This window comes from Choloepus didactylus, chromosome 11 (genome assembly GCF_015220235.1).
Source record: "Choloepus didactylus isolate mChoDid1 chromosome 11, mChoDid1.pri, whole genome shotgun sequence".
NCBI lineage: Eukaryota > Metazoa > Chordata > Mammalia > Pilosa > Megalonychidae > Choloepus > Choloepus didactylus.
Genome location: NC_051317.1, coordinates 75,909,815 through 75,937,661, shown reverse-complemented (window position 1 = coordinate 75,937,661; position 27,847 = coordinate 75,909,815). Strand labels below are relative to the sequence as shown.

Here is a 27,847-nt window from a genome sequence, read left to right as displayed (position 1 = left end):
GGAAAGATCAAAATTATAATCATCTTAATCTTAATCAATTTGAAATGCGAGCCACATAATCCTTCATTATAAATCCCCAACGTTGGCTATTTGTTTCCCCCAAAAGGGCACTGAAAAGTCTGTTCCAATGGTCCCTTATGGTCGTGCCAGCCCCTCTGTGGTGGCAGCCAGCTTAGGAGGATCAGGGTTTCCATGATTTGTCCAGTGAAGTGGTCACATAAACACTGGAAAGTCAGGCCACTTGTTTGTGCTCTCGGGGAAAGAAAGGGCCCTCGGCCGCTAAGGGACACCCTGCCCAAGATGGTGACGCATCTTTCTCAGTACGTCCGGGAGGGAAAAAAAAATGCAGCTTATTACTGAACTAAATGTTTTTATTGATCGCCCTCGAGTCAGAGCCCACTGACCCCGCAAGCCATAAGTGGCTTTAGCGCAGAACTGTCATTTCCAGGCAGCAAGGGGAGGAGGATATGGGATTAGTCCTCCTCTTCCCGGGTTCGGAAAAAAGAAAAGGGCAACCTTTGGGTTTCCCGCAGGCGCTCGTCAGGGCCTGGAGAAAAGCCGGAGAGGACCGGGCAGCCCAGCCGCGCGCTTCACACCCGCCGTCTGGAGCGGGCGTCCAGGCGCTGCCCCGCGTGGCTGGCAGGAACAGCCCGGCGCTGGCGCACACCCCCCACACAACTTCGGAGGCCGGAACGCAAAGGGACCAGATCTCCGCGCCGAGGAGACGAATGTTTTGCAACATTCCCCATTAAACAATAAAGCGAGCTGTAAAGCCTCAGGTGCTGTGTTTGTTGTGCCGTCTGCGCCATGCGGTGGCTCCGGGCCCGGGCGAGCCGGGCGCAGTGGGCCGGGGAGCGCCTCTTCGACTGATCCCAAGGAAAGATAAGGAGTCGCCGAGCCACCAGCTCTGTCTAGACTCGCGACCTCACAAGTCAAGCGCCTTGTTTGGATTAGCCCTCCAGATTTGCCAACCTGATCAACTCCTGAAAGAAAAAGGCCCAGCAACAACCGTAACTCCTTTCCCAGTCCGTAACGATTGTGCCTTCTTTGGAGGATAGAGAGCTGACTTGCCCCTGGGAGTCGCGGAGCTGGTTAGACTAGTGTCCGAGTCCCCATTCCCAACCCTCCCCCACAACCCGTGTGCAGACAGGCGATGCCCTGCCCGCAGGACAAGGGAAACGCACTATAAGGGACTCAGAAGAGGGACAAAAAATAAATAAGTAGCCAACTCAACCAAATCCACAAATAACATCATCCCGAAATGAACGCGAACTTTTGATAGATGGAATGGAGGTCTCCCGGCGAGGCAATGGTAGCTCTCGGACTGCACGGAGTCTTCCATAGGGTTCTCGTAAAGGGCAGCATATTGTGTCTTTTTTCCCCACCTGGAGAAAAGCAACCTTACCACCACATCTGTTCCTTAAATCTAGGCACCCCTCTTTTTTTTTGGGGGGGGGGGTCTTTTCTTTTAAGAACGCTTTGCTAATAAGTGTTTAACGCTCTTACGAGGGGGAGAGAGAGATCATTAAGCAAAAAGATTTGCAAAATAAAATTTTAAAAATATAAAGAATCAACTAGTCTTCAGTGCAGTTCCAGGGAGACTGGCTTCTCTAAGGCAGAGAAACTGGCTTCTCCTCGGAGCCAGCAGCTTAAGCGCCATAAAATTAAAGGATGTGATAGTAACAATGCTCACAGCACTCAGCAGCCTTCCCAACCGCCCCTCCCCCTCCTTTGCTCCTAGTGAACCAACTTCTCTGTCTACACTTCAGAAGTCCCTGGGAGGTGTGGAGAGATCCTCCATCACGACTTGGGACATTGTAAGCTGTGAAGTTTACGTTTGTGGCGCCTGGGCTCAAACAGCCATTCAGTGGCTTGCTCTGTTATCAAGAAAGCAACAAGCAGAAAAGATCAGTAAACAGGATCAACTGCCCGCACCCAGAGTTAACTACTTGCATATTAGTTAAAAACACAGACTCACACTCTACCAGTTTCTTGTCATTATTTTAAATAGTTAACAAGAATACAAGGTTTTGGACCACTTTAGAAAGTAACAGTTATTAAATTACAGCACAAAAATAATCCCTTCTGCCTTTCTCTTGGCCCCCACACCCCTACACCCAAGAAAAACTTGCCTTGCCTTGTGACTTAGTCTTTAATTGTTGATTAGCAGAGAGGAAGTAAATAGTGCTTAATGAATTGAATTCAAGCATAATTTGGATTATAAATCTTTACCAAAGTTCACTAAGCTGATATAACAAGAAAAGTACTTTCTGCTCAGATAGTTTGCTTGTATTAGGGGTGAGATTAAAATCCCAAATTTGTCAGTTCCATCCGAATTCAGATCTTCTGGTAGTGTGACCTCAGATTGTAACCTTTTTGTTTCTTTTCTTTTTTTCTTAAGGAAAAAAAAAAAAAGGCTAAGTAAATCCACATGGAACTTACAAAATTTATATTTCAACGGGATCAATTTTATAAGTTAAAAACTCAAAGTGCTAGGAAAGCACAAAGTACTTCTAGGTACCTTAAAAGTACCATCTTTTTGGCTGGTAGTCAAAAAGATAAAACCAGAAAAGATATCAACACGATGAGTTTAACAAGATGATCAGGATGAACAGCAGCAGAGCATCTCAAAGTTGTGAATGGGCAAGTGGGTACACACACCCACACAGTATCCCAAACAATTAGAAATGCTTGCTATTCAATGGAGAAAAAAAAATTCTTTAAGATTCTAACTTAGAAAGTACCTTTATTTTTAAATGGTAAGAACAACCAGGTCCATTTGATGAAAGGGAAACAGGAACAGTAGACCGAAATAGAAGACGTTATTCCTCTGAAACAATAGAGAAAACAAATCCTTTCAATAAGAGTGTCAATACTGATATGGATTCCCTGACTTAAGGGGAACATCTTAGAGGTTTTTAGTTGCATTAAATTTTAGCTTGCAGAAGCTGGACAAAATGAGTCATAATGTCCAGAAGGAAGAATCCAGAGTAATATGGGAGGGAGGATCAAAGATAATAGCAAACAGGAGGAATTTCAGTGGAAGAGAGGAGCTTAATGCTCATCTCCAGAGGTTTGCAGTGAAAAGAAGAGTGTTCAAGAGATGGTTTGCAAACAAGAAGACATCTCAGCTACACATGTTAGACTTCATGCTGGGGAGTCTAGAAGGGGAAGACACACCTCTCATATGAATAATACAAGAACTAGAATGTTATTGACCCATCAAACCATTCTCAGCCATCAGGCAACCTATATCTTGAAACTAGCAAGTGAAACCAAATCATTCATCATCCTCCCTCCAAAAAAAAAAAAAAACACTGTGCTTAAATCCAAGCTATGGACTTCAGAATAGACTGACATCTATACTGTAAAGCATCACCCCTCCACTCCCACAGTCTTAGAAATTAAATGTCAAGATGAAAAAGGATCACAACCATGTGGGCCTCACTTAAGTACCTCCAGGGCACTGAAACCTCAAGTTTTTTCCATCTCTGTGGTCTACTGTTCCCAAGAGTCCCTATGGCTGGGGAAGGGGGTTGATGGTTTCCACACCAAGGCTTGTTTGAGATCAGTGACTTTACAGGCATGATAAAAATATTCATGTTGGACCAACCATCCATGCACATGCTTATTGGTTAACCATCCCAGGTACAATGATAAGGAAAAAGGAAAACTGAAAAAGGCAGCCCATTAGAGATAGCAGAAAGCTAAGAGTCAAGTCCAGTGGCAAGAGATCAGTGAGAAGGGAGACGGGAGAGACAGGAAAAAAAGGCCTTTCCCGGGGAAGACCTGTGTGAGATAAGGCATAACTCGTGTTATTCTCAATAGACAACTACAAGCCATTATTACCGTCGGCCAAATTATTACCCCTCTGTCAAGAATTAGACACAACAATCAAAGTAATCAACGGGCATGTCTAATGCACTGTAACATTTTCAATGCAAAGTTTGTTTTCTCTCTGCCCCGACGTTAGAGCCTGTAATTAACCCGTTATGTAGAACGATACCAAACAAAAGGCTAATTGAGCCTCGCTTTCCGACTTGCAGCCGGTTTGGAGCGGGTGAAAGCGACAGGAGAGCTGGGGTACAGACGGGCTCGCCCAGTCTCCAGTCTCCGCAGTCCGGCCCCCGCCCTACTCGCTGTCAGGGGTCCGAAGCGGTTCGCGCCACACCACACACGATTAGGGTTCGTTAGCTTTTCGTATTTATTAAGGGCTGTCAGATATTTAAAACGACATCACAATCGCGCATACAAATGAATTCAGTTTCCAAAGTCAAAGTATCATCCTGAGAGTGAGGGGAAGGAGATGGGGGACAGGATGGGGCCCTAAGTCCCAACTACACCCGCAAGTGAAACAGCACGGGGAAGCCTGGTTTCGGGCAGGGATCGGGAAGGGTACCTATTTCGAGCATCCCTGGGTCCTGGCTATCGCACAAAAACTTTACTAAATGTCAATGGGAAATAAAGGTCTGTCCCCAAGAGCAACCTCCACGTAACTACCATCGCCGGTGTGGAACTGCGAAGTACAGGATCCAGTCCCCCACCCCAAAAAAGGCGGTTCCCCAACAGAGCACACGCCGCGTTTCTTTACCCTGGTCAGCCAATCCCCTCCCCACAAGGTTTCTGGAATTGGAGTTGGGGGAGAAAAGCAGATAACAGAGCAGGAAACAAGTTGGGAGTAGAAGGAAAAGGCAAGAAAACGCACACACTGGTCCAGCGATAGCTGAGAAACTCTTTCCCTCCTACTTCCCTCCCTTCTCTTTCTCACGTTTCCCAATCGGCCTGTTCTTCCTCCGCAAATACAGCAGCATTTCTCAATCCCGTGACAGCCACCACTGGTAAATAATAGTCATACCTCACTGGCTCGGCAGAAAGCCTCTCTTTAGCAAGAGCTTATACCTGAAATACGGGTCACGTCAACAACCCTAAGCAGAGGACATTGGTGTAAAGCACTTACTCTAAGAAAATAAAACGTGACTCAGAATCAGAACCCATTCTAAGCAGGACCTTCTTCCTATTTGGGGTGGGCTGTGGCACAGTGTAAGAAAGGAGACCAGAAAGGAAAGGTAGGGAGCAGGCAGAGGATAACATCTTATTTTTAAAAAAACCAGTAACATTATCACAGTTGTGTGCCAAGGCTTCCAAGGAGCTTTGATCCCACTATTGAAACACAAACTTGCAAGTTAGAACTTAACTACTTGCAATAAAATATCACACCTATTGTACATCAGTTTACCCCACTCACACGCAAGGCTTATTTGCAGACATTTTAACGGCTTGCTTGCAAACATATAAAAGAGGAACCCTGAATCACTGCATTTATTTATTTATCTATGCCAAACATTTATTAGTGAAATAGTCCTGAAGATATAATTCTACATATGGCGCTTTGATATTACATAATATTTATGAAAAAAGACAAAACACATAGAATTAGACATATAATTCAAAGACCACGGTACAACCTTTATCTTTTTTTTTTTTACTTCAGCAAACAAAAAATAATGTCCAATGACATGAAAAGTGGCAAGTCTTCTGACAATAAATAATAAATTACTTTATAATTTTTGCAATGCAAGAGCAAACAAAAAAAAAGTTTCCTTTTTTCCTCTTTATTTCCAGAGAGAGAAAACAGTCATTTTAACCAATAACTATACACATCTTTGGGGGAAAAGTTCTTGGACAGACACAAGTCAAACACAATCCCGAGACGCTTGTGGCAAAATAGAGGTAACCTTGTTGCAATGCTTTATAAGGTGGTTTTTAAATCTGAATTCAAAAACCTTTAAAGTCGATTCAGACTTCTTGATAGAGGATGGATCTCAAAAAACAAAAAAAAAAAAAAAAGTAGGGGTGGGGGCAAAAGTTAAAAACAAAAACAAAGGAAAGAAAAAAAAACCAGCTACAGGACATGCTAAGAGACCCAGGATTTTCAATTAACCCCTTGGTAAAGTCAACTAAAAACATCGCAAACCAACGCAGCTCCATCTCCCTGAAAGCACTCTTTCAGCCAAGGAGGCCAGTCTCTCTTCCTGCTCATATGCTGGAGCTCCTGTTTGGCAAGGCAATGACCAATATAGAAACAGCACCATTCAGATTAGGATGGACTAGAAAAATCTCTATTTCTCCTCTTCTCTAGATGTGCAGTGAAACGAAAATGCTTTTTTGAGATCCTTGAATATAAATCCTCTACGTTTTAAAAAACTCTTTTTTTTTTTTTTTTTTTTTTTTTTTTTTTTTTTTTTTTCAGTACTCCTAAGGTCATTGGATAGCGTATGTTGGGTTTTGGGTTTTGTTTGTTGTTTGTTTTAATTCTAGTAAACTCCCATGATTGTCTTCACAGTGTTGCTACCATATCACCTTGTCATTAAAACAGACTTCGTGCATTTCATGGTGCATTCATTTCTCGATTCAGTTTTCTTTGACTGGGTCGTTAAATACTTTTGCTTCGAAGTTCAACATTATAATTTCCCATGGTCTCCAACAGGGAAAAAAAAATACATCTGAACGAATGTTCCTCATGCCTCAATAGGACTGGCTACCATGCTGTTAGGTGTATCTGGGAGCTGAGAGGACATCGACGCCACTTCACTGCCAGTGGAATTAGAGCCTGGTCCTCCTTCTGAAAAATTGACCTGCATAGAAGGTTGAGAAATGAATAAAGGAGACTGTGATCATATTCATAAAAGGATTATAAACTTGTCATATGTGTGTGTGCACATTTGCATGTAGACAAATCGATCCACATATATAATTGAATTATAGCAGGCTTAAACAAAGCCTATAAGTGAGAATAACCTGAGAATAAATCCTCTCACTTTCCGATCACCCAAGAGATCTCTGCCTTAACTCAAACTGAACTTGCAACATAATGTTGCATTAAATTATTTAGGTATAAATGTGTTTCCCACCGTGAAATGGCATCACAACTCTACCATGCATGCTCAAAATAAAATTATCCTGCTGGCTACATGTTGCCCTGGGAGCAGGCAAGTTCTGTCTCTAGGTATCAAAGGCTCTCTTCTTGAGATGGAAAATCCATAACGTGCTCAGATCCTGTGACTGGAGATACAGAGGAGGCTCTGCAGAACAATGATTAACTCCTCAGAGGGCCCACAGCCTGGGCTTTTTTCCTTGTTGTTGGCCCTGATGCCATCAGTCCCCCTCCCCTCTAAATCAGGCTTTTCCTTCTGGGAGGAGACTCATATATTATAACATCATCACATTATAACTATCTGGCTCACTCTTTCAAGCCAAAAGGTATTCCTGGTGCAAAGCTCCTCTCCTCTATCCCTAGCTTCCCTTTCAGTGCCCTAATCTGACAATAAAGTTTCAGAAAGTGCAAACACTGGGTTGCCCTAAACCCTCCTTCTATATACCTGCTCCTGTATCTTCTTTCTATGATCCCAGTTTTGCTAGAATAACTCATCAATTAACCTGACATTTTAGTTCTTTTTCCTGGTTCCAGTGTCTCCCTTCCTTTTCACCCTATTAAACCTCTTCATGGTGAAGTCAAGGGACTTTTCAAATTTGTCCAGCCTGGGACCAAGCCCTTTTAACCAAGTTCTCCCTGGCCAATTAGTTAGGTAATTGAGAAAGGCAGTTTTTTGTGTAAATGTGAGGGCAAAAAGCTAATCCCACTATCTTCTCTAAAATTTTATTTCCAAAGGAAAGAAAAGTTTTTAGGATAGATCTTCAAGTTATATAGAACAAGGTTCTATAGGGCTGTTTGCTCTTTAAGAAAAAAGTCATATGTGTACATAAAGCATTTGACAAAGAACATATATTGAATGCTTTTATTTGTCTTGGTCCCTTAAACCTTTTGTAGAGGCGAAAGGTGAGGTAACTTTCTCTTTTCTGGATGTCTAGGACACATTAATGCTAAAACAGTTCTCAGATTAAATAAACACAGTATCTCTGAATGGAAGCTCTCATGCTCCTTTTTGCTATATGTGCCACACTGTATGTGACTCTGTATGACATTTGAACTCATTCATTTAAAAATGTTTAAACATTTCTCATTTTAGATTAAGATATTCCCAGAAAGGAGTATAGTAACAAAAGCATCAATCATCTATTTGAATAATTGAACTCTTTTTTTTTTTGCTATATTTGAAAATTGCACCCAGACAGGCGCCAGCTACCTGATGATAATAACACTGAATATGTATTAAAATCACCTTGTTTTTGTCCTTAAATATACCATTCTCTAAGAGCTGAGGAGGGAGTAAACTTACTAACTGCTGATCAAAATGCCAAGGTGGACTTTAGAGAAAGTCCCTTCCAACTCTCAGTCTACAATGCATGATTTTACAACCCTGTACACCTTGCTAAGCATGTTTATCTATCTAGGAAGGCACCTTGTAGTTAAATCCCATAAAACAGGCCCGATTGCTAGAAAAGTCAGTCTATATTGCCCAATTATGCAGTCTCACAGAAAAGACCCAACAAGAGGTTTGTTTTCCTTGCACTTGCCTCCAGTCTTTTCACCACACCTCCTTCATCTCTCCCCAATCCTGAGGCAAGAGAGCCAGCCCCAACCCCCAATCTTTCATTGTGTGACAGTGAAACCAGAATCCCCTTTTTGTTGGGAATTCAGCCTCTGTCTGGGAGCTGGCACTTACCAGTTGCTGAAAAGCAGGCTGATCTATGTCACTCTGCAAGGCGAAGTCACTCAGTACTTTCCAAGGCGGCTGGTAACTTTGCACCTCCACTGGGTTAGCCTGTAAGCCACCATCGTGTCTCTCTGGACTGGCAGCCACCATGGGAGTTCCTGTCATCCCCTGGATATTCTGTGAACAGCCCCCCACCAATCCCAACATGTTAATGAGCAAACTCCCTCCCTCCATTGTCTGTTCAGGCTAAGCAAACAGACCAGAAGTATTACCTTATCTATATAGTGGCCTTTATTGACTCAGTTAATCTGCTGCACCTATGGATATTAGCTGGAGTCCAGTTTTGTTTTATAGTGTTTTGCTTTTCTGCTTCTGTGGGCTGGACTATTAGGTCTGCTTAGAACCTCATTAAGCAAAATTCTTCTACGACTTTTCTTCTTTCCCTTTACATGACAGCTCATCCCAATTCTTCCCATCTGCCTTCCCAGGCCACAGCATCCCAGAAGTAGAAAGCTGAGACAGGCTGGGCCTCCCTTTCACCTCTAGATGTGGTGGTTTTCTGGGTGGTTTCAGCTACTTGCACATTTTCTCAAAGCAGCTCCCTACTCTCTCGCCCCACCCCCCTACCACCAAGTGTTTGGATCTGGCTGCTAGCATGCTTATTATGCACTAACCAACTTAGAAAGTGCCCTGGCCTAGTCCTGGACAGCCTGCCAAGTTTAATGACAGCGTATTTTATAGCATTTAAAAAGAGGGCCAAAGCAGTAAAAAAGCAAAAGAAAGACACTCTAACTTAAGCAGGAAGCCTGCAGAGTGGGTGCTGCCATGGGCCTGGGATAATAGTGCGGGTGCCTACAGAAGTCTGAGCTTGACCTGGTGTACCAGGTGCCCTGTTGGCGGGGGTCAACTTAGGGGAGTGCGGCGCCAGCCTGGAAGCACTGCAGTACGCTGCTTCAGGGGGCCCCCAGGGTAACCTACCCATCCAGCCCCTGGATCTAGACTGGTTACCAAGGTATTGCCCTTTTGTATGCTCTGTGAATGAGGGACAACCGACAACCTGGAGGTTGGCAAAAGGCGGGCCAAGCCTCCACACGCCTGCCCTCGGAGGAGGTGACTCGGTCCTTCCAGTTCCGAGGCACAGTGGAGTTTGAAACCCAGGAGCCCATCCACGCAGGTCAGGAAGAGGGGGTAACTGTTCCCACCCAAGCCAGAGGCCTCTCTGGCCTTCCCCACTGGGCCCAGAGCCCGGTGGTTGCCTCTCCCAGGGGGCATGGGTGGGGTGGTGGTGGGAGTTGGAGCGGGGGGAGGAGTGCCATCGGTCCCATTTCCTGCAGCAGAGCAAGATCGAAAGCCCCGCGCGCTGGCCAGGCTGGTTGCCAGGAATGTTCCCAGCACGCTGGACTCTGTCCCGCTGCGCGCCCTGCCCCTCCCCAGGGCCACTCACAGTTTTGTCATTCGGCTGCTGCTGCTGAAGCTGTTTCATCATAATGCTCCGCTTCTTGTCCTTGCACCGCTTGTTCTGAAACCAGACCCGGATCACGCGGGGGCTGAGGCCAGTCATCTCCACTAGTTGCTCCTTCATGAGCGCGTCGGGCCGGGGGTTGGCTGCATAGCAGGTCCGCAAGGTGTGCAGCTGCTTCTCGTTCAGCACTGTCCGCACGCGTGTGGTCTTCTCGGGCTGCTTGTGGACGTGGGGCCGCAGGGCCGGTTGCCGGGCAGAGATGGGCTCGGCTGCGGGGGAAGGGGCGGGGTGAGCGCGGGACAGGCCGCCTGCTCGCCCGCGCTGCTCCCGCACAATGGCTAATGCTTTGCAGCCTCGACAGACAAAGCAGGGGCCAGCAGAGGTGGGGGGAGGGGGGGCGAAAGGGATAATAAAATCACGACCTCCAATCTGCAGAGGTCAATGCTGAGTAAAAAGGGCCCCGAATGCAGTCCCCACCCTTGCTCGTGTCAACAGAATTAGCAAAGGGGCGCACGTCTCGCCTGTCTGGCTTGCTTGCAGCAGCAGCGGCGGCAGCAGTGGCGGCCCAGCATTTTTCAGCATTGTCTCTCTTCCCTCCAGCCTTTCCTCGTGCCAGACCCGTCCAGGTTACACCGAATGCCACCACCCTCTCTAGGGCCAGTGTTTCCTTTTGGGGGGAAGGTCACAGAGTGTACCAGGGCAGGAAACGCAGAAAACCCCAGCGTCAGCTAGAGGCACTGCACCAGTTGGGACTTCTGCAACGAGAAGGCCGAGATTTCTACCGGAAAGCCTTGAACTTCAGACTGAAAGGACAGTCACCTCAAGGGGTAAAGAAATTTGGTTTTCAGCCATCTTTCCAGTCCCTGGTCTTTCTTACTAATAAATCTACACAGATATTCCTGAGATGGACTGACTCAAAAGCAAAGGAAAACTGAAACTCTGTTAAGATATTTGGGCTCCAGACTGCTGGGACATGTTCTATGCAGCCCCCACCTCCCACCCCTTATATTTCTGCCTCCTAGTGTTTCTCACAAGCAGGGCCCTGGATGAACTCTACAGGAGTTGCCACCCCTGGCTCTGCCCCGTGCCAGCTGGTCCCAAAACCCACAGGACAGAGTACTTGGAAATACTAGAAAGTAGAAGGGAGAGAACAGTGGTTTCCCCACCTCCAGTGTTAAATGAGAACTGATACTTTAAAAGTGCTTTAAACAGGGGGCAGATCTATTCATAACTGGAAAGCAAGTTTGGAAACACTGACTTTTTACTCATGGCCTTAGTCCTGGCCAACCTTGCTTTGTTTCCACTCCCCTTCCAGGGGAAAGGACCAACCTTAATAGTACAAATCCTACACCTTCCAGGACCCCTTAGGGTCAGGCCAACACCAATAGGGTCAACTTAGTCATAGTGACAGGCCTGAAGATGAAACTCTCACCATATCACCTACAACGAATGGTTTAAAAAGGCAGGTTCCCTTTAAAAGGCAATTACTGCAGATCAGCTTGTTGACAGTTTTAAATTACAGCTCGGTGCAGTGGCCTGCAGTTACTGAGACTATCTTTTCAGGCCTGGTTCTCTCATAAAAGGATAAAAATAAATTTAAAAAATGTTTTGGAGTGTGAAGCAGTTCTCAAGGAACAAGGATTTTGGAGGCTAAATGACTTAGGGCCGCACAATCTTCCTGCATTGGGTTAAAGGAGGAAGCTCCAGCGGCCCAAGGCTCCACCCCTTTAATTAGGCGGCGGCATGGAGAAGACCTGGCGGGGAAGTGAAGCCCGTTTCAGTGAGCCGAGGTTTGGAGGCCAAGGTGAACTGGAGGTATTGTTTGGGCGTGTGCATACATGTGTGCACAAGTGGTGTACATTCATGTGTACCCGTATAGAGGCACACACAGACGTGTAGATGTGCGGCAAAAGGACGAAATACAGTGCAAACAGCGCACAGAATACTTCATTTAACTGCTGGCTGCCGCAGCGACCACCCCGTGGCTACCGGGGCTGCTTCCGCGGCCGGCGCCCGCCTCCCGGTGCCGTGCCTCCCTCGGGGCCGAGGAGTACCTGCCATTTGAAGCGGCCGCGCCGGGTGCAGGGGGCTGAGCGGGTCGCCGGCGCCCAAGCTGGCCCTCTCCACCACGTCGTGGTCCGCGCGGCAGAAGAGCCCGTCCTCCCGCAACGCGAACTCGTCCCCGGGGATAAGCTGACGGCTGCAGGCCACGCAGCGGAAACACTCAATGTGGTACACCTTGGAGCGGGCGCGCATCACGAAGTCGTTCTTGCTGAAGCCGATGCTGCATTTGGCGCATTTGATCCCGTACAACCTGCGCGGAGGCCGAGCCCGGGGCGGGAAGAGAAGCACAGGGAAAAGTGGTCATTTCAAGCGAGCATTGCCCGGGTCTAAGATAGCGGGCGACTTCGGTCGCAGCGCCCTGAGACACTGACATCAACCTTAGCAAACGGAAGGTGGGAATGGGGGTGATAGAAATGATTAGGTATCTCTCTGTGTTTCTCTCTTTCCCCTTCTCCATCCTTCTCTCCCTTTCTTTGACTCCCTCTTCTTTCTGATATGCTTCTGTGGTTCAGGCGGTAACTCTTAGTTTAGAAAACCGAGCCCATAACAAGAAAAATTTATTGATGGATTCGAAACCCCGGCTGCCGCTCTAGCGACCAGTCCCAGGTCAGCCCTTGCAGATTTTTACAGGAAGGAATCCAGGCGTTCGATGGTTGCTACTGGTCCCACACTTTCACCTCCCTGTCCCCCGATTGCTGTTGCTAGAAGCTGGAACAAAAAGTCCTTCCAAAACAAACAAACAAACAAGAGAGGTTGGAGAATAGGATTACCCCCCCCCCCACTTGGTATGCAAGCATACACAAATGCACAAGGAGAATAAAAGAAAATGAAACCTCTGAGGGTTTCCAGATCCCATTTTGCACAACAAGCGCGTTCTGGTTTTTCCTCAAGTAAAGATTTTTCCTCAGGCAACAGTGCTAATGTAGTTTCCTCTCCATTCTTCCTTTTAGTTTTTATTTTAAAATCTACTTCTGCTTCCTCAATCTTTTTCAAATTGCTGAAGCATCTACCTCTATTTCAGTCTCCTTGCGAGCCATGACCAACTTGAAGACACACTTCTAAGGTCTCCCTCACTGCTGATCTTTCCTCACCAAGAGACAATCCTAGAAGATTCCATGTAAGTAAGGCTGCACTATCCCAGCTCTGTCTCTGGCTATCAGCAATAACAGAGAAGAGGGGCATCCCTACAAAATGAGAGAATGTAAAGGAGGCACGCTCACCCCCAAGGAGAAAGAGAAAGGCATTCAGAAATCTAAAAGGTTTCAGTGGTGCTTTTACAACTAAGGATTTTAAAGGGGCATATACACCAACAAACAAGCAAACAAAACACTTTGAGAAAGAGTGGAGAGGAGAAGGTAAAAGCAAAGGTGTCCTTCTACAAGTGTAAGCACATGCAGGTCTGTGTGCAATTGAGCAAAACACTATCTCCATAGGAGTAAAGATATCCCTGGAGGTGTGAGGTGAGTGCTCCCCCTCCAGAATCGAGTTCACACACCAATCAAGTAAACAATGAAAAGGGCTCATTTGTCAGAGGTTAGAAAGTAGATACAAAATTTTCTCCCTCCGCCTACTCAATGTGAGATCTTCCATTTCATAGGATGAGGACTTAACTTTGCCTGTGACCAAACAATTTTGAAAACCCCTCCCCCTTTGCCATGTACCCCAATTACCCTACCTCCTCCCACTCTTCCTCCCCCCAAAGTATTAAAAAAAAAACAAACTTTTTTTTGCACTATTCAGTTTTGTCTCTCAATACTGTCCACTTCAGGCTTTTAAAGGAAGAAAAAAGGCTGGAAACGAACTGAATAGGAGAAAATAGTAATGCATATTTAAATCTTGACTAAACTTTAGTACTTATTCTCAGCTCCATAAATCCTATGATTTACAGATGCCAATTACTTGTTAAAAACCACTGGAGAATTTTTTAAAAATAACAATATTTTCCTTTAGTTAATGTAAATAATAGTGAATGAGATGTCTCTTCTGCTTGTTATTAAAACTAATAAAATTTCTTTAGAAATTCCATTGGCATCTTAATGCAGGGAAAGAAGTTTCTGACATATATACACTGGTCAGAGAAAACTTGAAATTAGCAAAGCACAAAGTTTTAAATGCAGAGTAAATTAAAACATACATACACACACACACACCCCTCAGAAGTTCTTATGTGGTTTTAGACTTGTCAGTAAAAGCAATTCACTCATTTTATCAGTTACCAGATTTTAATGTGAGAAAGGAAGCTGTTCAATTATCTAAATATACCAATTGTTTCTAGACAGATGATGGGCAATTTGATCTGCTCTAATTCATCAGCTCAGATAAGATAAGAAAGAAAAGACAGTCAGATGTCACCAAAGGGTTAATATTTTAAAAGATTAGATTTCCGGTCTTTTTGCAGGGAATATCTGGGTTAGTTTTGAAATTCTCCAGGAAGAAGCTCTTACCCTAAAAATAAAAGGGACAGTACCTCTACTTGCTATTTCAAAGTGCACCTCTAAACGCACTTAGGTCAAACTTTTATTTCACCTATTGTATTGACACCTCCAAAGAATTTATATGTTCCTAAGATAATACAAAGGTAAGAAATAAAATAAAAAGTAAAAAAAAAAAAAAAACACTGAACGATAAATAAAATTGACTGTGTTTAAAGTTAATAAATCTGAACTTAGCCATCCTTAAACGTTTTAGTTTGTTTCGGGGAGGAAGAGAAAAGAGGAAAATAATTTTAACAGCACAGATTCTAAGAATAATTTAACAAACCTCAATACCACACAATTTATGAAAACCATTGTGGAGCTTTTTTGTTTTTGTTTTTTTTTTTCCTAAAAAGGGAAATGTACAGCATAGTTCAATTTATGTAACACATGGGGTAACTTTCACAGGCTGGACCCCACTAAGGCAAACTTTGTCAACAAAAGAAAACAAAACACCAAAGCTGCACCAAATAATAAATAACGGGTGGGGAGAGAAAGGGAAATCTTAAGGAAACAGGATAAATGGCGTACCTGATATAATCTCTTTTACAGTAGGTTTTCCCATCCCTAACAAAGCACGTACAGCTCTCGTCCAAATACTGATTACACTCTGCACATTTCAAACATGCCGCATGCCATTCCAAATCCGGAGAAACCCTCAGAATATACTGATCGTGAATTTGATTGCCGCAACCAACACATAGGGAAATCAGACGTTTTTCTGAAATGAAAATAAATACATGATTGACTAACCGTTTACTTCCTACAGAGATAAACACACTTTTAGTGTCGTTCTCTTATAGGGTGTATTCTGGGAGGTTTTTTTCCCCCTCCTTTCTTTCTTTTTTTAAAGAGTATTGCACTTTGGGATGGTAATTGAAGTGTGCCATCAAAACCTTGACTCATTTTTAAAAGGAGGTGGAATATATGTAAAATGCAGATTTGAATAGTCTACATTTGTAAGCCTAACACGCAATCAAACCCGCTCATTTTGTATTTCTTTCCCCCCTCCTCCCTCTTTGCCATAATCACTGGGAAAGATTATGGATAAGTCAAGTCAAAGAAAAGGTTTTGACTACAAGCGTTAAGTGAACGCAGGGATGACTGTATTTTCCATGAAGCACGCTTTTAAATAGCACATACGACTGGATATCGTTAGCAAGAGCAGGCATCAATACAGTTGTCACTCGTTCTCTTTTGCAAGTCTAATGCTAATTCACATCTCCGGGTATTGTATGTGCAGGCAGACCTTTGCAATATAATAACCTTCTCGGAGAGCGCAGGATTCCCAAGCAGGAAACCACTGCTTAGTACCAAAAGGCTAGGGTTTTGCAGGGCACACAGGCGAATTCAAACACAAGGTACGATCAGTTTCCCGAAGATCAGAATCGACAGCAAGCATGCAGGCGTGGCGGCAACAAGAAAAAGCCACCTTTTCTCTCTCTCCAGGCAACGACTCCAACTGCGAAGAGTCCTTGGTACCCGAGCCTTAGAGAGACCCCCGCACAAGAACAGCACACCGAGCCCCACAAGGTAAAATAGCCTCTTACTTTTTGGTGGATCTCCCATGTCTCCCATATCTGTAAGAGGGAGTAATGTCCACAGTGAAATGGTGGTTGTACAGTTGGTGAACAGCCCACAGAAAGAAGGCTGGCGCTGTGGCTAAGTGGGAAATAGTGGCCCCTGGGGTTGCCAAGGCTGAGAGAGCCGCTGCCCGGCTGCGCCGCGCCCTCGCGGATCGGGGAGTCCAATTTAAGCCGGCGGAGTTGGCGGAGCAGAGGCGCTGCGGCGGCGGCGGACTCGGCGCGGCTCCGGCACCTCTCTTCCTTATCTCTTACTCAAACTTCTCTGCTCCAACTCAACTCCATCGCCATTGGTCTGACGCAGCGCGCGGGGACGTCAGGCGAGCGCCGCGCCCATTGGCTGCGGGGCGCGCGGCGCAGCTGCTCTGATTATCATATTTCAGCTTCGCCGCTTCTGTGCGCCACTGACCGCTCGGCGAGCCGGCGGGAGAGGGTTAGGGTTCCTGAGGCAACTTGCTCGGGGCTCTGGCCGCTTTCTCCCGATGCTCGGGCTGTCCGGCTGTTCTGGCTTTTGGCCTCCCTCTCCTCCTTCTGCCCCCTCCCTCGCTCCGTCCCGGCCGCGCCGCCTGCGCCCTCGCCTCTTGTGCTGCTCCTCCGCCCTGCGCTCCTGTTATCCCCGCGGTCCGGCCGGCCGCTTTGCGCGCGGGGCTCACTTTTCTGCCGCCGGTGGCGAGTGCCTGGTGGGTAGGTCTTCCTGTTAACGAGGTCCCACCCGGGCTCTACGAAAAGGGGAGACTTGGAACAGGCTGCTTGGCTTGGTTTGGTCCCGCGGTTTGGTGCACAGCCCCGGGCCTGTCCCGGCTTGGCTGTCGGGGAGGGTGAGTTCTCGAACTGGCTGCGCGCTGGGAGCTGCCTAGGAGAAGAATCGGGAATGGGGATGATTAGACCCAGAGGAATTGTTTGCTAACTGCTACCCCAGTAGCCCATCACCCCCGACTTCAGATCTCCAAAAACGTGGGGTGGGGAAAAGGGGACACTTCTTGCCTTAGCGGAGAATCAAGTTCGAAACGCACAGGTAAAATCAAGTTGAATCCGCGAAGTACTTCTCTCTCCTTACGACTCTCGAAGTCTGCTTTTCAGTTTCACTCTAGAATTAGGAAGCGCACTAACTCGAAGCCAAAGAGCGAAATGATCTTCCAATCGTCTAAAGTTTATAAAGCGAGTCTACCCTGTATAATTCCTCTCTCTGCTGGTCTCCTGTCCTTTGTTTTTAAGCAAACGTGTGCAATTAGCTGGCGGTGTTTTGATAATTATAAGGACCTGCCTCCATGTCTCTCTTTAAAGATTTTTTTTTTTTTTAATCCCTATATTCTAAGGGAGTAGGGAAGGGGGTCGAATACCGAAGAAAAGTGAAATATTTGTTTCACTTCATTTGTGTGTTGATATCCGATACCTTTTTCCCGGGAAACTACCCAGGGAGAGAAGGTTCTTGGTTACAACTCGCCGGTAAAGTTTTTCAATAATTTCTTACATGTTCCCATCATCTCTTATAGTCTCCCAAAGACAAAGTCACAGGAAGGCCACGAAGTGCTCTCACACCTCCCCCAAAGCTTCTAAATAGCTGTTCCTTATCTACTGTGACTGCCCGTTTTATCTAAAAAGGCTCTCAAAACCAAGCTGTAGAAGGCTTAACTTCGTGTCCTGTTGCCGCGAGAAAGCCAGTGTGTTAGGAAACTCCTTTCTTTGTATCTTTCGCCAGATCTAATCCTTGATAAAAGCTGTGAGCCCTTGGCCGGCCTCAGTGGCTCTGTTTGAATGGATGTGCCTCTCCAGAGTGCAAAGGGAAGCTGAGATGCGTGAGTTTCCTCCTGACCCAGCTCTCGGGCTTTTCTAAGAATATATGTTTATATATATATATATATAAGGATATAAATGTTTATGTATCTATTTCCTTCAAGGAGGATTGCTAACTGAATCTAATCCCATTTTTATAAGTTATTTCAATGCATGTGTTAAATAGAAAGTTGGATAGACATAGGTTGGTAAATTTACCGGCTGCTTTGTTGTCTTTTTTTTTTTTTTTTTTTTTGGTCTAAATTTCTAGTATCTTGTATTACATGCATGGGGCCTTTTGTCAGACTGCTTTTTTCAAAGCTAATGCTGATATTGCAACGGGAAGCAAGTCTTCCCAGTATATGGGCATGTTTCCCTGTATAGATAAGCAAGTTGACCCTAGTGAAAAGAAAGATACCACTATAACTCCAGAAAGTAAATGCTGGATTTTAACCAATCATATCCCGTCATTCCATCTTTATAACATTGAATTAACAGAAAATGCAAAAAGCTTGATGACTTATATTTGAGATCCACAACATGCCCTCAGTATTCATCCTTCTCCAACACCACCTACCCACTGGTATTTTAGCTCCCTTAAACCAGTAAGCTCTTACAAAGAATTATTGCCATAATAGCAATTTCAAATAGACAAGCTGGTATGTGGCTTGGGGGAAAACCTTTAGTAATGGGTGATTTCACCATAATAGAAAAGAGGAGGTGTTTTCCTGCTTTCAACCTACACCATTATTGTATACAAATATTTTCCTAATAAGTTCCTCAGCTGATCAAGGCAAAGATCTATGCAGAAGACCCTCTTTCTAAGGGAGAAATTTAAGGGAATCCAATAATTAAGCTGTTCCATGATGGATGTGCTCTGGAGTTCTCCGCATCTATTGCTGTTATATTTTGCATTAAAATCAAAGTTTGGACAGCAGACATTATTGTTTCACTTCACCTTGAAGTGATCACTGATTATTCCTTTTTTTCTTTAGCTGATTGCTATATGTTGACTTAGTACATCAACTCTATCTGTAAAAAAATTTTAGATGTTTTTATAGAATACATCAAACTGTGATTAAAATGTTTTCCCAAATACTTGATCACAGGAGCGACCTCTTGTGTTCAAAGGAGAGATTAGACCCTCTCCTGTCAAAATGGACTCATATTTTGACCTTCCTATATTCTGTTCTGTCAAAAATAACAGCAGTCCTATGAATCTCCTTGTGTGAACTCCTCTATTGAAGAGAGTAAAAAAGAATATAAGTAGTTATAATACATAATCCCACCACCTTCTGACCACCCGAACACACTTTAGAGTGTCTGTGAATATAAAGTTGCTGTGATTTAAGTTCCTTTTAAGTCTGTGACTTCTCTCCATTTGCACTGTTATACACCTTCCAATATGCAACTGTTACACCTAAGCTTCCTGGTGGGCTCCTATGCCTGTGTTTTGTGTACTATTGCTTTTTTTCTCTGCTCTAATTAAAACTTAAAACATTCCACACTCAACTTATTGCCAGATACAGATTCCTTAACAAATCTAGTGTTCTCAAACTGCTTCTCAAAGATCTAAATAGGTTTTATTGCAACTTAAAAATAATATTATACATTTAGAATTTATTTATTCCCCAACAACCTCTGGTGAATATAAGTGAATTTTAAGTTGGTTCTTTGGGAAACTATAAACTAAGTGGGAGATGTATTTGGTCCCCAACTAGCCAAGATTGGGAGGAAGAAGCTTTGAAGTAAGCTTTCTCTGAGCTGTAGATTTGCTTACTGCTTCTTGGGATCTCATTCCAGAGAGATGATGCTCTATGTTTGACCCACATCAGAATCCAGTTTGAATGAGTAGACTAATAATTGGGCCATCAGTTTCAATGCATAGGGTACTCAGACAGGAAAAAAAAATAACCAAAGGTTTTATATTTTCTGATAGCCACAAGTGCATAATTTGGAAACCAAATAGAGATTTAACTATATATTCACCTATGAAAATAAGTGTTGAACATGTGTATGTGTTCTGTTCTACCTTCAGTTTTTACTCTTTCTGCGTAGTCTCTAATCGTGTAGAATAAGACTATACATAGACTATCAGCATCTTTCATCATGTCCAAGGGTCAGATAAAATTATATGCGCCGAAAAAGAGTCATCATTAACCCTATATATCCCACCAGGAACGGGTTATGGGTGTTTAGAGCTAATTTGCCTGTATTCCACTCATCGGTGGTGGATTGAGTATAATTAACAGAATCTGCACTCTCATTTCAGAGAAAATGAGGAGGGATCTTTCTCCATGTACCGTTGGGTATGAAATGATTCTTTTTCTTATATATTTTTTAATGCTAAGCAATGATAATAAAGGCAGTTGTTAACAATAAACTTAAGTTGTAGATCTCATTTTAGTGCCTAGGACTCCTGCTGCGAATGTGGTTTTGTTGAGCGTCAACTGCTTTTTTAACCAGTTTTAAACAATCTGGTTGAATTAGCAAGCATTTTCTTCTGCTCGCCGAGTTTCGCAGCCTGCTTTCCTGAGTTCAGGTAGATGTTTCCGTCACCAGCGCATCTTGTATTCTTTCCTGGCAGCCGGCAGACGGGTGGCAGCATTTATGTGCGGACGTTGCTCGATTCTCAGCCGAGATAGAATTCCCCGCTCCCTCAGCGGCAAGGATGTAAACCTTGCAGCAGTCCTGAGAACGGGAGTTTCCCCAATTCACTGTTCAGACCAGTTCGGTGGAGCGCGGTCAGAAATTTGCATCTTCCCTTTAAAATTGTGCTTCTGGAAGTATTTACGATTTCTCAAAAGTAGTTAGTATCAGGTGAGATCTTTATCTTCCCTTTATTTTGTTTTTCTTTTGTTTGTTTTTGAAACCCTAAATGATTACGAACAGGCGAGTTTTAACCTCTTGGGAGTTCTGCGTGGAACCTAGGGTAGAGCCAGTAAAATATGCCGGCAAAAGAGGTTCTGACCCTGGGACGCGCCGAACCATACATTGGGTAAAGCCTTATCAGATTGGCGCGGGGCTAGTTGTGTTCTGGAGAGGCGAAGAAGCCTTCAACGTCCAAGTCTGGGCGGTTCGGTTTAAACGTATCACATCTGCACTGTATCAAGCTAAACATTCACGGGCCCGCCCGCGCTCTCAGGAAACCCGGAGCTAGTTAACAACTCAGTGGAGTTGATCAAATGACAGTTTTTCTGAAAGAAGCGACACCCGTTTTCCACTGCGATTCTGTCCGACGAGCAGCTCTGAATTTAGTGCCAAGGGATTGATTTCTACCGCCTGCTGGAGGTTGACTGGAGACCCGCGGGGGAGGGGATGCGAAGGTACCTTGAAGGAGGTCACGTAGGGGAGGAGGAGGAGCAGCAAAAAAGATTACCAGCGAAGCGGGGAGTGGGGGGGATTGGACGCCCGGAAATCTAACGGGATGCCTCAAATTCGGAATTCAGCGCTCGAAAACTAATCTCGTAAAATAAGGTGATCTGGGCTTGAGTTCTCGGGTGGGCTGCCAACGTGATATCAAGAGTTACAGCTACTTTCTATGAATTAAACTGATAGCTGAATTGGGTCGGGACCACTTGGTGTGGTTAGAGAGAAGAGCGTGAGGGATTTTTTTAAAGGGGGGTGAGAGAAGCAACCCCGGGTGGCATCTTCTGAGTGTAGAAGAGAAGGTAGTTTGGGGAATGGAGGAAAAAACAAATTCAAATCCCAGTAAATACCTAGTCAATGTGGAGACAAAATTTTAGAGACAATTTTGAAGGTCGACGTCTTCCCGGATTCCTCTGAGGTGAATGAGGCGAGGGTGAGGCCCGGGGAGTGTGCATTTAGGATTATCTACGCCCCCAAATCCTTGCTAAGAAAACTAATCAATTCTTTGCGACTTCAGGTTGAGAGAAGAATGTGCCCTGCCCCCTACCTGATAAATACCAACTGAGAACAGAAAAGGAGCCCAGGAGGCGACCCCTTTCAGAAAGAACGCCATTTGATCAACTGGACTGAGTTATTAACTTGCTCTCAGAAGGGGTCAGGAAAGCTTTTCCCTCCCACCCGCACAGCCTGACGTCACGTCGCTCTACCCCAGGTGGTCTCTCGTCGAGAGCCCAGGAACTCCTGTCCTGCGGTCCTTTGGGGGCTCAGAAGCCCCGCGAGCAAGTTTCTCTTCTTTGCAAGCACCCCGCCCGCCCGCCCGCTTTCAAGCACACAGGCCGCTAGAATTTTTGCCTACCCTGAGGCCAGAGATAAGAGAAGCTCGAAACAAAGACACCCCGACCTCTGTCCCCTCGGCCTCCTGGCCTTCCTCCCTCCGGATTTTCAGTTTGCCAACCTTCATACCTGCACCACTTCTCTGCGTTCTGCGCGCGGGAATTTTTCCTATTCCATCTTCCCATTGACAGAGTAGAAAAACCTACTCTATCTATTCATGCCCTGCTTCCTAACTCCTGTTACAGTAAAGTAGGAAGTTACGGTCCTCCAGAGCCCTCCCGTCCCGGGAAGGCGAATGCAACCTTTAAGAGAGGCGACACTCAGTTCCTTGGTGTGAACCTGCTTGCGCTCGGGTTCAGGAGCAGGGCCCCGGGCGGCCTCGGTCGTGCGTTTGTGGCTCCGTGTGCGGCCAATCCTGTTACTCGCGGCGGACGCGGATCACTAAAGGAAGGAATCCTCGACTGCTAATTGCGTGCTGTCGGCTTGGAGACGACCCCTCTCCCACTAGCCTCCTGGACGCGAAGCGCGCGGGAGAAGGCAGAGCCTCGGGTAGCTGGGGCAGAGAAGCAACCCATTCAGAAGGTTGCACTTTCAGTCTTAGGTTGCCCTCTCTCCCTGACCCAGGTCCCAGCCCCCCAGGCTCACCCCCCAAAAAAGTGGAAATGAAAGAATCGAGGTACCATTTTAATTGCCTCAAACTCTGTCAAATCACTCCTTCTGCCAAAGGCTCAACTTTCGCTGAGTGCCTAACTTCCAGAAAATTGTAAGGAGATCAGCGTTCCCTCTGCCACTGCCTTGGTGGCAGCTCCGGGAAATTATAACAGCACAGTAATTGGTGCCGAAAATTTGAATGAATAATTTAATTCTTAAGTTTCACCCCCATCCAATATAGACATCCATAATATTCATTGGCATTTTTTTTCAGTTTATTAATTTTCTGTTGCAAATGTTTGAATGAGAAAATGAGAGAGACCCGCAGCATGTATGCATTTATGTGCTCTGAATACTCTGCTTTCAAGCCGGGACCCACTAATTAGCCAGAGGCCCGGTCTCCTTTGTTGATTTAAGAGTTCACCAGGAAAAACCCAACAATTACCTTGTTGCCTTTCTCAATTGTCTTATTGTCGATTTACATGTGGTAGGGCTCCATTGTATACAATTCTATCCAAAAATGAAAATTAAATGCTTTTTTAAGCTAAAAAAGGTGTAATGATGCTAAAAGAGGTCTATTTTAATTTTAACTGGCTTTGTTTATAGATTTTATATACATCACATGTATAAATATATGAAAGAACCAAAAGCTTATAGTATATCCTTTAGGTATAATTATGTGTATTGTATACTGATGACACCATTTAAAATTACAAGATAACTCCATAAAGAAAAGTTTTGTGTAAATTGTGCATTTAAAATGTGTGTTTTACTACCTATTATTCTGAAACTCCAATCACACCATATCAGCAATAAACAAAACCTGAATAAATCCTAGATAAGGCTTAGAGAATGACTGTGCTTAACTTTTGTGGTTTGACAATATCATGTTGATATGTATTTAAATATACGTATTAATATATTGAAATCAAAGAAGCTGTGGATATCACCATCTCATAATTTGGATGAGATTAGTATAAAGTAAAAGACCAAGTATGACAAAATTTCTGTAATGTCTAGTTTGGACCCATTATCAAAATATGGTAATAATAATAAGATTCATAAGTGTAAAACATATGTAGTTTTCACTCTATCAGAGTTTTCAGTCTAGTTATAAAAACACTGAACTATTACGTGATATATCCCCTCCCCACATGGATACTTGCAATATCTTAGAAAGACTGCAGCATCTTGAACTGTAATACTACATTAGAAATTATATTATTACCCAAAACTAGCATCCTGCCGACTTTCCCTTAAATATCATGACCCAAATTCTTTCACTTCAGAATGTGGTACAATATGCTATTTCATTTTCTTGGCCAAGTCTTAACATTTATTTTGCACTCTTCTTTTTGTGAGTTGCACAAAAAATTAATGAAGTAATAATAACCTCTAGATAGCATCACTAACTTTGGATTCTCATACAGTGTATGAAAAATGCAAATCACATCCTTTAGGTCTTGCTGTATTTCTTCCAATCCTGATATGTTGATGTAGCTGTCCCAAATGCCACATGATGGGCTTCTCCATTGTCCTGTATTCAGGTCATCACAGATCTGCTGATGTGTCTTCGGATATCATGTGCCAGTGCAAATATATTCTTTTAGATTATACCAGCAGTGTGGAAGCAACATGAGTGCAGTTCTCAAGGAAAATATAAGTGGATAGAAAATAACACTTTTGGATATGGTAGTGGAGGAAGAACTGAGTGGAGGTGATTATCAGCTATCAAGAGAGAGGATGAAAATAGGTATTTGGCTAAGATGAGAAAATCAGTCAATTTAGGGAGAGACAAGAGAAAGCTGATCGAGGAAAGAGAAAGTGGGGTAGATGTTGAGGGGAACAAAAGAAAGCCACGGGGCTTGGAGACCCAGTTCATCCTGAGAGAATATGAATTTAAGGGCAAAACCCAGATCCAAGATGGGTATTAGACAGAGCTTGGGGAAAAGTCAACTTTGTGGTTATTTTAATTTGACATTTAAAGCTTTTAAAATCTTATTTAAGTATTTGTTTTTTGTAGAATATTTGGCAATAATTTTAAAAAGTGTTATTGCATCTTTACACATATTATACTAGAATGGTTCCCAAAGGTAAGCTCAATTTTGGTAAACTGCATCAGCACAGAAAATACAAACTATTTAGAGATTGGCATCAGCTACTAGAAATACCATAAAATGGATTCCTATGATTTCTTTTGTAACTAGGTTCATTTAACAGTAAAATTCAGGACTCAGAAAAGAGAACAGACCAGATCTGAGAACCAGCCATTTTGCTTTGTACAGATTGGATTATGCCAGAAAGTGTAATACAAGTATTTGAAACTGCTCATTTAAATCACAATAAAAGGTGTTGTGAAAACACTGTCTCATGCTCAAATTTATGCAAGGCAACTTGAAGGAATGCCAGCACATGGCTGTTATGCTAGCAATTCTGATCTGGCTTTTCTAGTTCTTCTGATGTGAGGAAAATGTAAGCCAAAACCACAAGCAAGCACACTTCACACCATGCACTTGGGAAGAGTTTGAGTGTCCAAAATGTTGGAAAGGTCAGATACAGTTGTTCTCATTGAATCCATTCTGGAGGTCATGGGTCAGAATGTCTGCACATGTGCACAAACCAGTAGGCCCATAAAAATCTGATAGGAGGCAGCAGTGCCCCATCAAAGGTCACACCCAGCCAGCATCCAGTGACATTTGGAAGGTGTCTGCCATAGAGAAGAAATATGAGACTGACAGCAGCAGTGGCAGCAGCATAGAGAGATGGATGGGGGATTAATCATGGTAAAATACTGAGCAAAAGACAGCAGATTCTGCCAAGCATGAATATTACTTTACTCACATATTTCACAAAGTACAAGCCAATTGGCTAAGGTCAGGCTGATCTTTGTTGGGCTAAAGAGTAGCCTCCAAGTGTATCCCATGGCAGATGCAGAACACCTAGGGACTGTTTAATGTTAAAAGAGAGAGAGAGAGAGAGAGGGAGAGAACACACAAGGAAAAGAATTTGTGGTTCACCATTAGAAATACTGATAATGTGGTCATCAAAATGGCATTCTCCCTCATTGCTGACGCCATTCAGCAATGGGGTAATTCACTTTGGGGTAATACTGATTTATAAATATTATTAGTTGCTATTAGCCTGTGGCCCTCCACAACCTTTCTTAAAGGTATATATATCCCTTATGTTTCTAGATTTATCATCTTGCCCCATTTCATAGTACCTCCTCACCGAGATATCCTTTGTATAAACAAAACATGTTACATAACAGCTTTTGGAGACAGAAGAGGCAGAGACTAAATGGTGTGGTTTAGAGGCTGCAGGCAAGGCCACCCAAACTACCACAGCATCCCCAGTATCTGTTGAGGTGCTTCAAATAACTCTAGCAAAGCTTTATTCCTTTGACACACATAAAGTCTCTTTACTCTTCAGGGATTTTAGTTTACTTTCGTTTATTGGTTTCTAACTCAAAATGCCAAACCTTTCTGTAGGCATTTTTTTTTCTGTTTCTTTTTGGATCACTATAAGAGCTTTTACAATAAACATGTTGATAATAGAGAAAAAGGAAGGAAAAGAAGGAGTAAAAAGGAAACAAAGACAGTAGACCTAAAAATAAGTGATATGCAGTGGAATATTATTCAGCAATTAAAACAAATATACTATTGATATATGCGGTAACATGTATGAATCTCAGAATGAATATGCTGTGTGAAAGAAGTCAGATCAAAAAAAAATGCACACACTGTATGATTCCATTTATATAAAATTCTAGGAAATACAGACTAACGTAAAGTGACAGCAAGTAGATCAGTGGTTGCTTGGGGATTGGAGGTTGTGGGAAGGAAAGGGTTGGAGGGAGGGATAACAGGGGTACCTCCAAAAAACTTGGAGGTGATGGATATGATATGTTCATTATCTTGATTGTGGGGATTGTTTTGTGGGTGTATATATATGTCAAAACTTACCAAATTACATTAAATATGTGCATTTTATGGTATATCAATTAGACCTAATAAAACTTAAAAAATAGACCTCAAGAAAGAATCTGAGTATTTTGTTGCCATATTATTATTGTTGCTGTTATTATCATATAATTTTTTACAAAAAAACAGAGAAAATGGCAAATGAACAGCATTGTAAAAAGGTCAAGCAGTTAATTAGCCAATGCTTATTTAAAATAACACACATATGCAATGAAATAAGATGCTTAAAGGGAGAAAAGAAGGAACTTAACTAAACTATTCATCTAATTGGTGTTTTGTCAGTAGTTACTCAGGCACACCCATCTGAAATTAGTATTGCCTAGTCCAATATATTTTTATTGTGGTATTATATATATTACACAAAATTTCCCATTTTAACTGTACATTTCAATGGTATTAATTATATTCACATTGTTGTGTTATCATCACCACCATCCATTTCCAAGACTTTTTCATAACCCCAAATAGGAACTCTGTACCTCCACAATAATTCCCTACGCCCCTCCCCAAACCCTAATCTACTTTCTGTCTCTATTCTAATCCTATAATTTCAAGTGCTTTCCCTTCCTGTTGTGATATCACTATTAGAGATCCCAAAATACACTTTCAAGAATGCTTTCCTAATATCTTGCTTTCCCCAATGCCCAATTAATTCTATAATTTCTAGCAGTACATGTATAATTTTTTTAAATGATGCATCACTTTCTACTTTATGTATAGGTTTTTGCCACCATCTCCCATAAACTCGAAGTCTCTGAGGGTGAGTCCACACCTGGTCCATCACTGTAAACTATTAGCCCTGTACAAATCTTTGGTGAATTATTGGATGGTCACCCAGCCAGATTGTTGGGGTCCTGCTGCTTTTGGAAGAACTTCCCCAGATGTCAACTGCCAGTTTCCCCAAATACTCACCAGGACAAATGTACCACTTCCAGGATACCCTGTTCTGTCTGCCTGGTGGGTCCTGGAGTTTACCTGATTCGTGTCTGAGCTTTCCAGAGTCTTTGGACACTGCCTTCAACATCTGGCTGCACCCCAG

At 43.7% G+C, this 27,847-nt stretch overlaps 1 protein-coding gene across 1 annotated transcript; it reads right to left on the bottom strand.

Annotated features, from left to right (window-relative positions):
• Positions 1 to 6,482: 6,482 nt before the first annotated feature.
• ISL1 (ISL LIM homeobox 1) lies at positions 6,483 to 16,193 on the bottom strand. The gene is made up of 6 exons (XM_037799366.1): positions 16,166 to 16,193; positions 15,147 to 15,336; positions 12,132 to 12,391; positions 10,060 to 10,346; positions 8,625 to 8,792; positions 6,483 to 6,635 (listed from the first exon to the last, which is right to left on the bottom strand). Exons 1-6 carry the CDS (start codon positions 16,191 to 16,193, stop codon positions 6,519 to 6,521), a joined length of 1,050 nt encoding a protein of 349 aa, XP_037655294.1. The 3' UTR covers positions 6,483 to 6,518.
• Positions 16,194 to 27,847: the final 11,654 nt, after the last annotated feature.

Coding starts and splice junctions, on each gene's coding strand:
- ISL1 (XM_037799366.1), bottom strand. CDS start 16,193: ATGGGAGACATGGGAGATCCACCAAAAA. Junction 8,793..10,059: donor AGCAGCCGAATGACAAAACT/GTGAGTGGCCCT, acceptor GGCTGTTCACAG/AATATCCAGGGGATGACAGG. Junction 6,636..8,624: donor AGCCTGCTTTTCAGCAACTG/GTAAGTGCCAGC, acceptor CCTTCTATGCAG/GTCAATTTTTCAGAAGGAGG.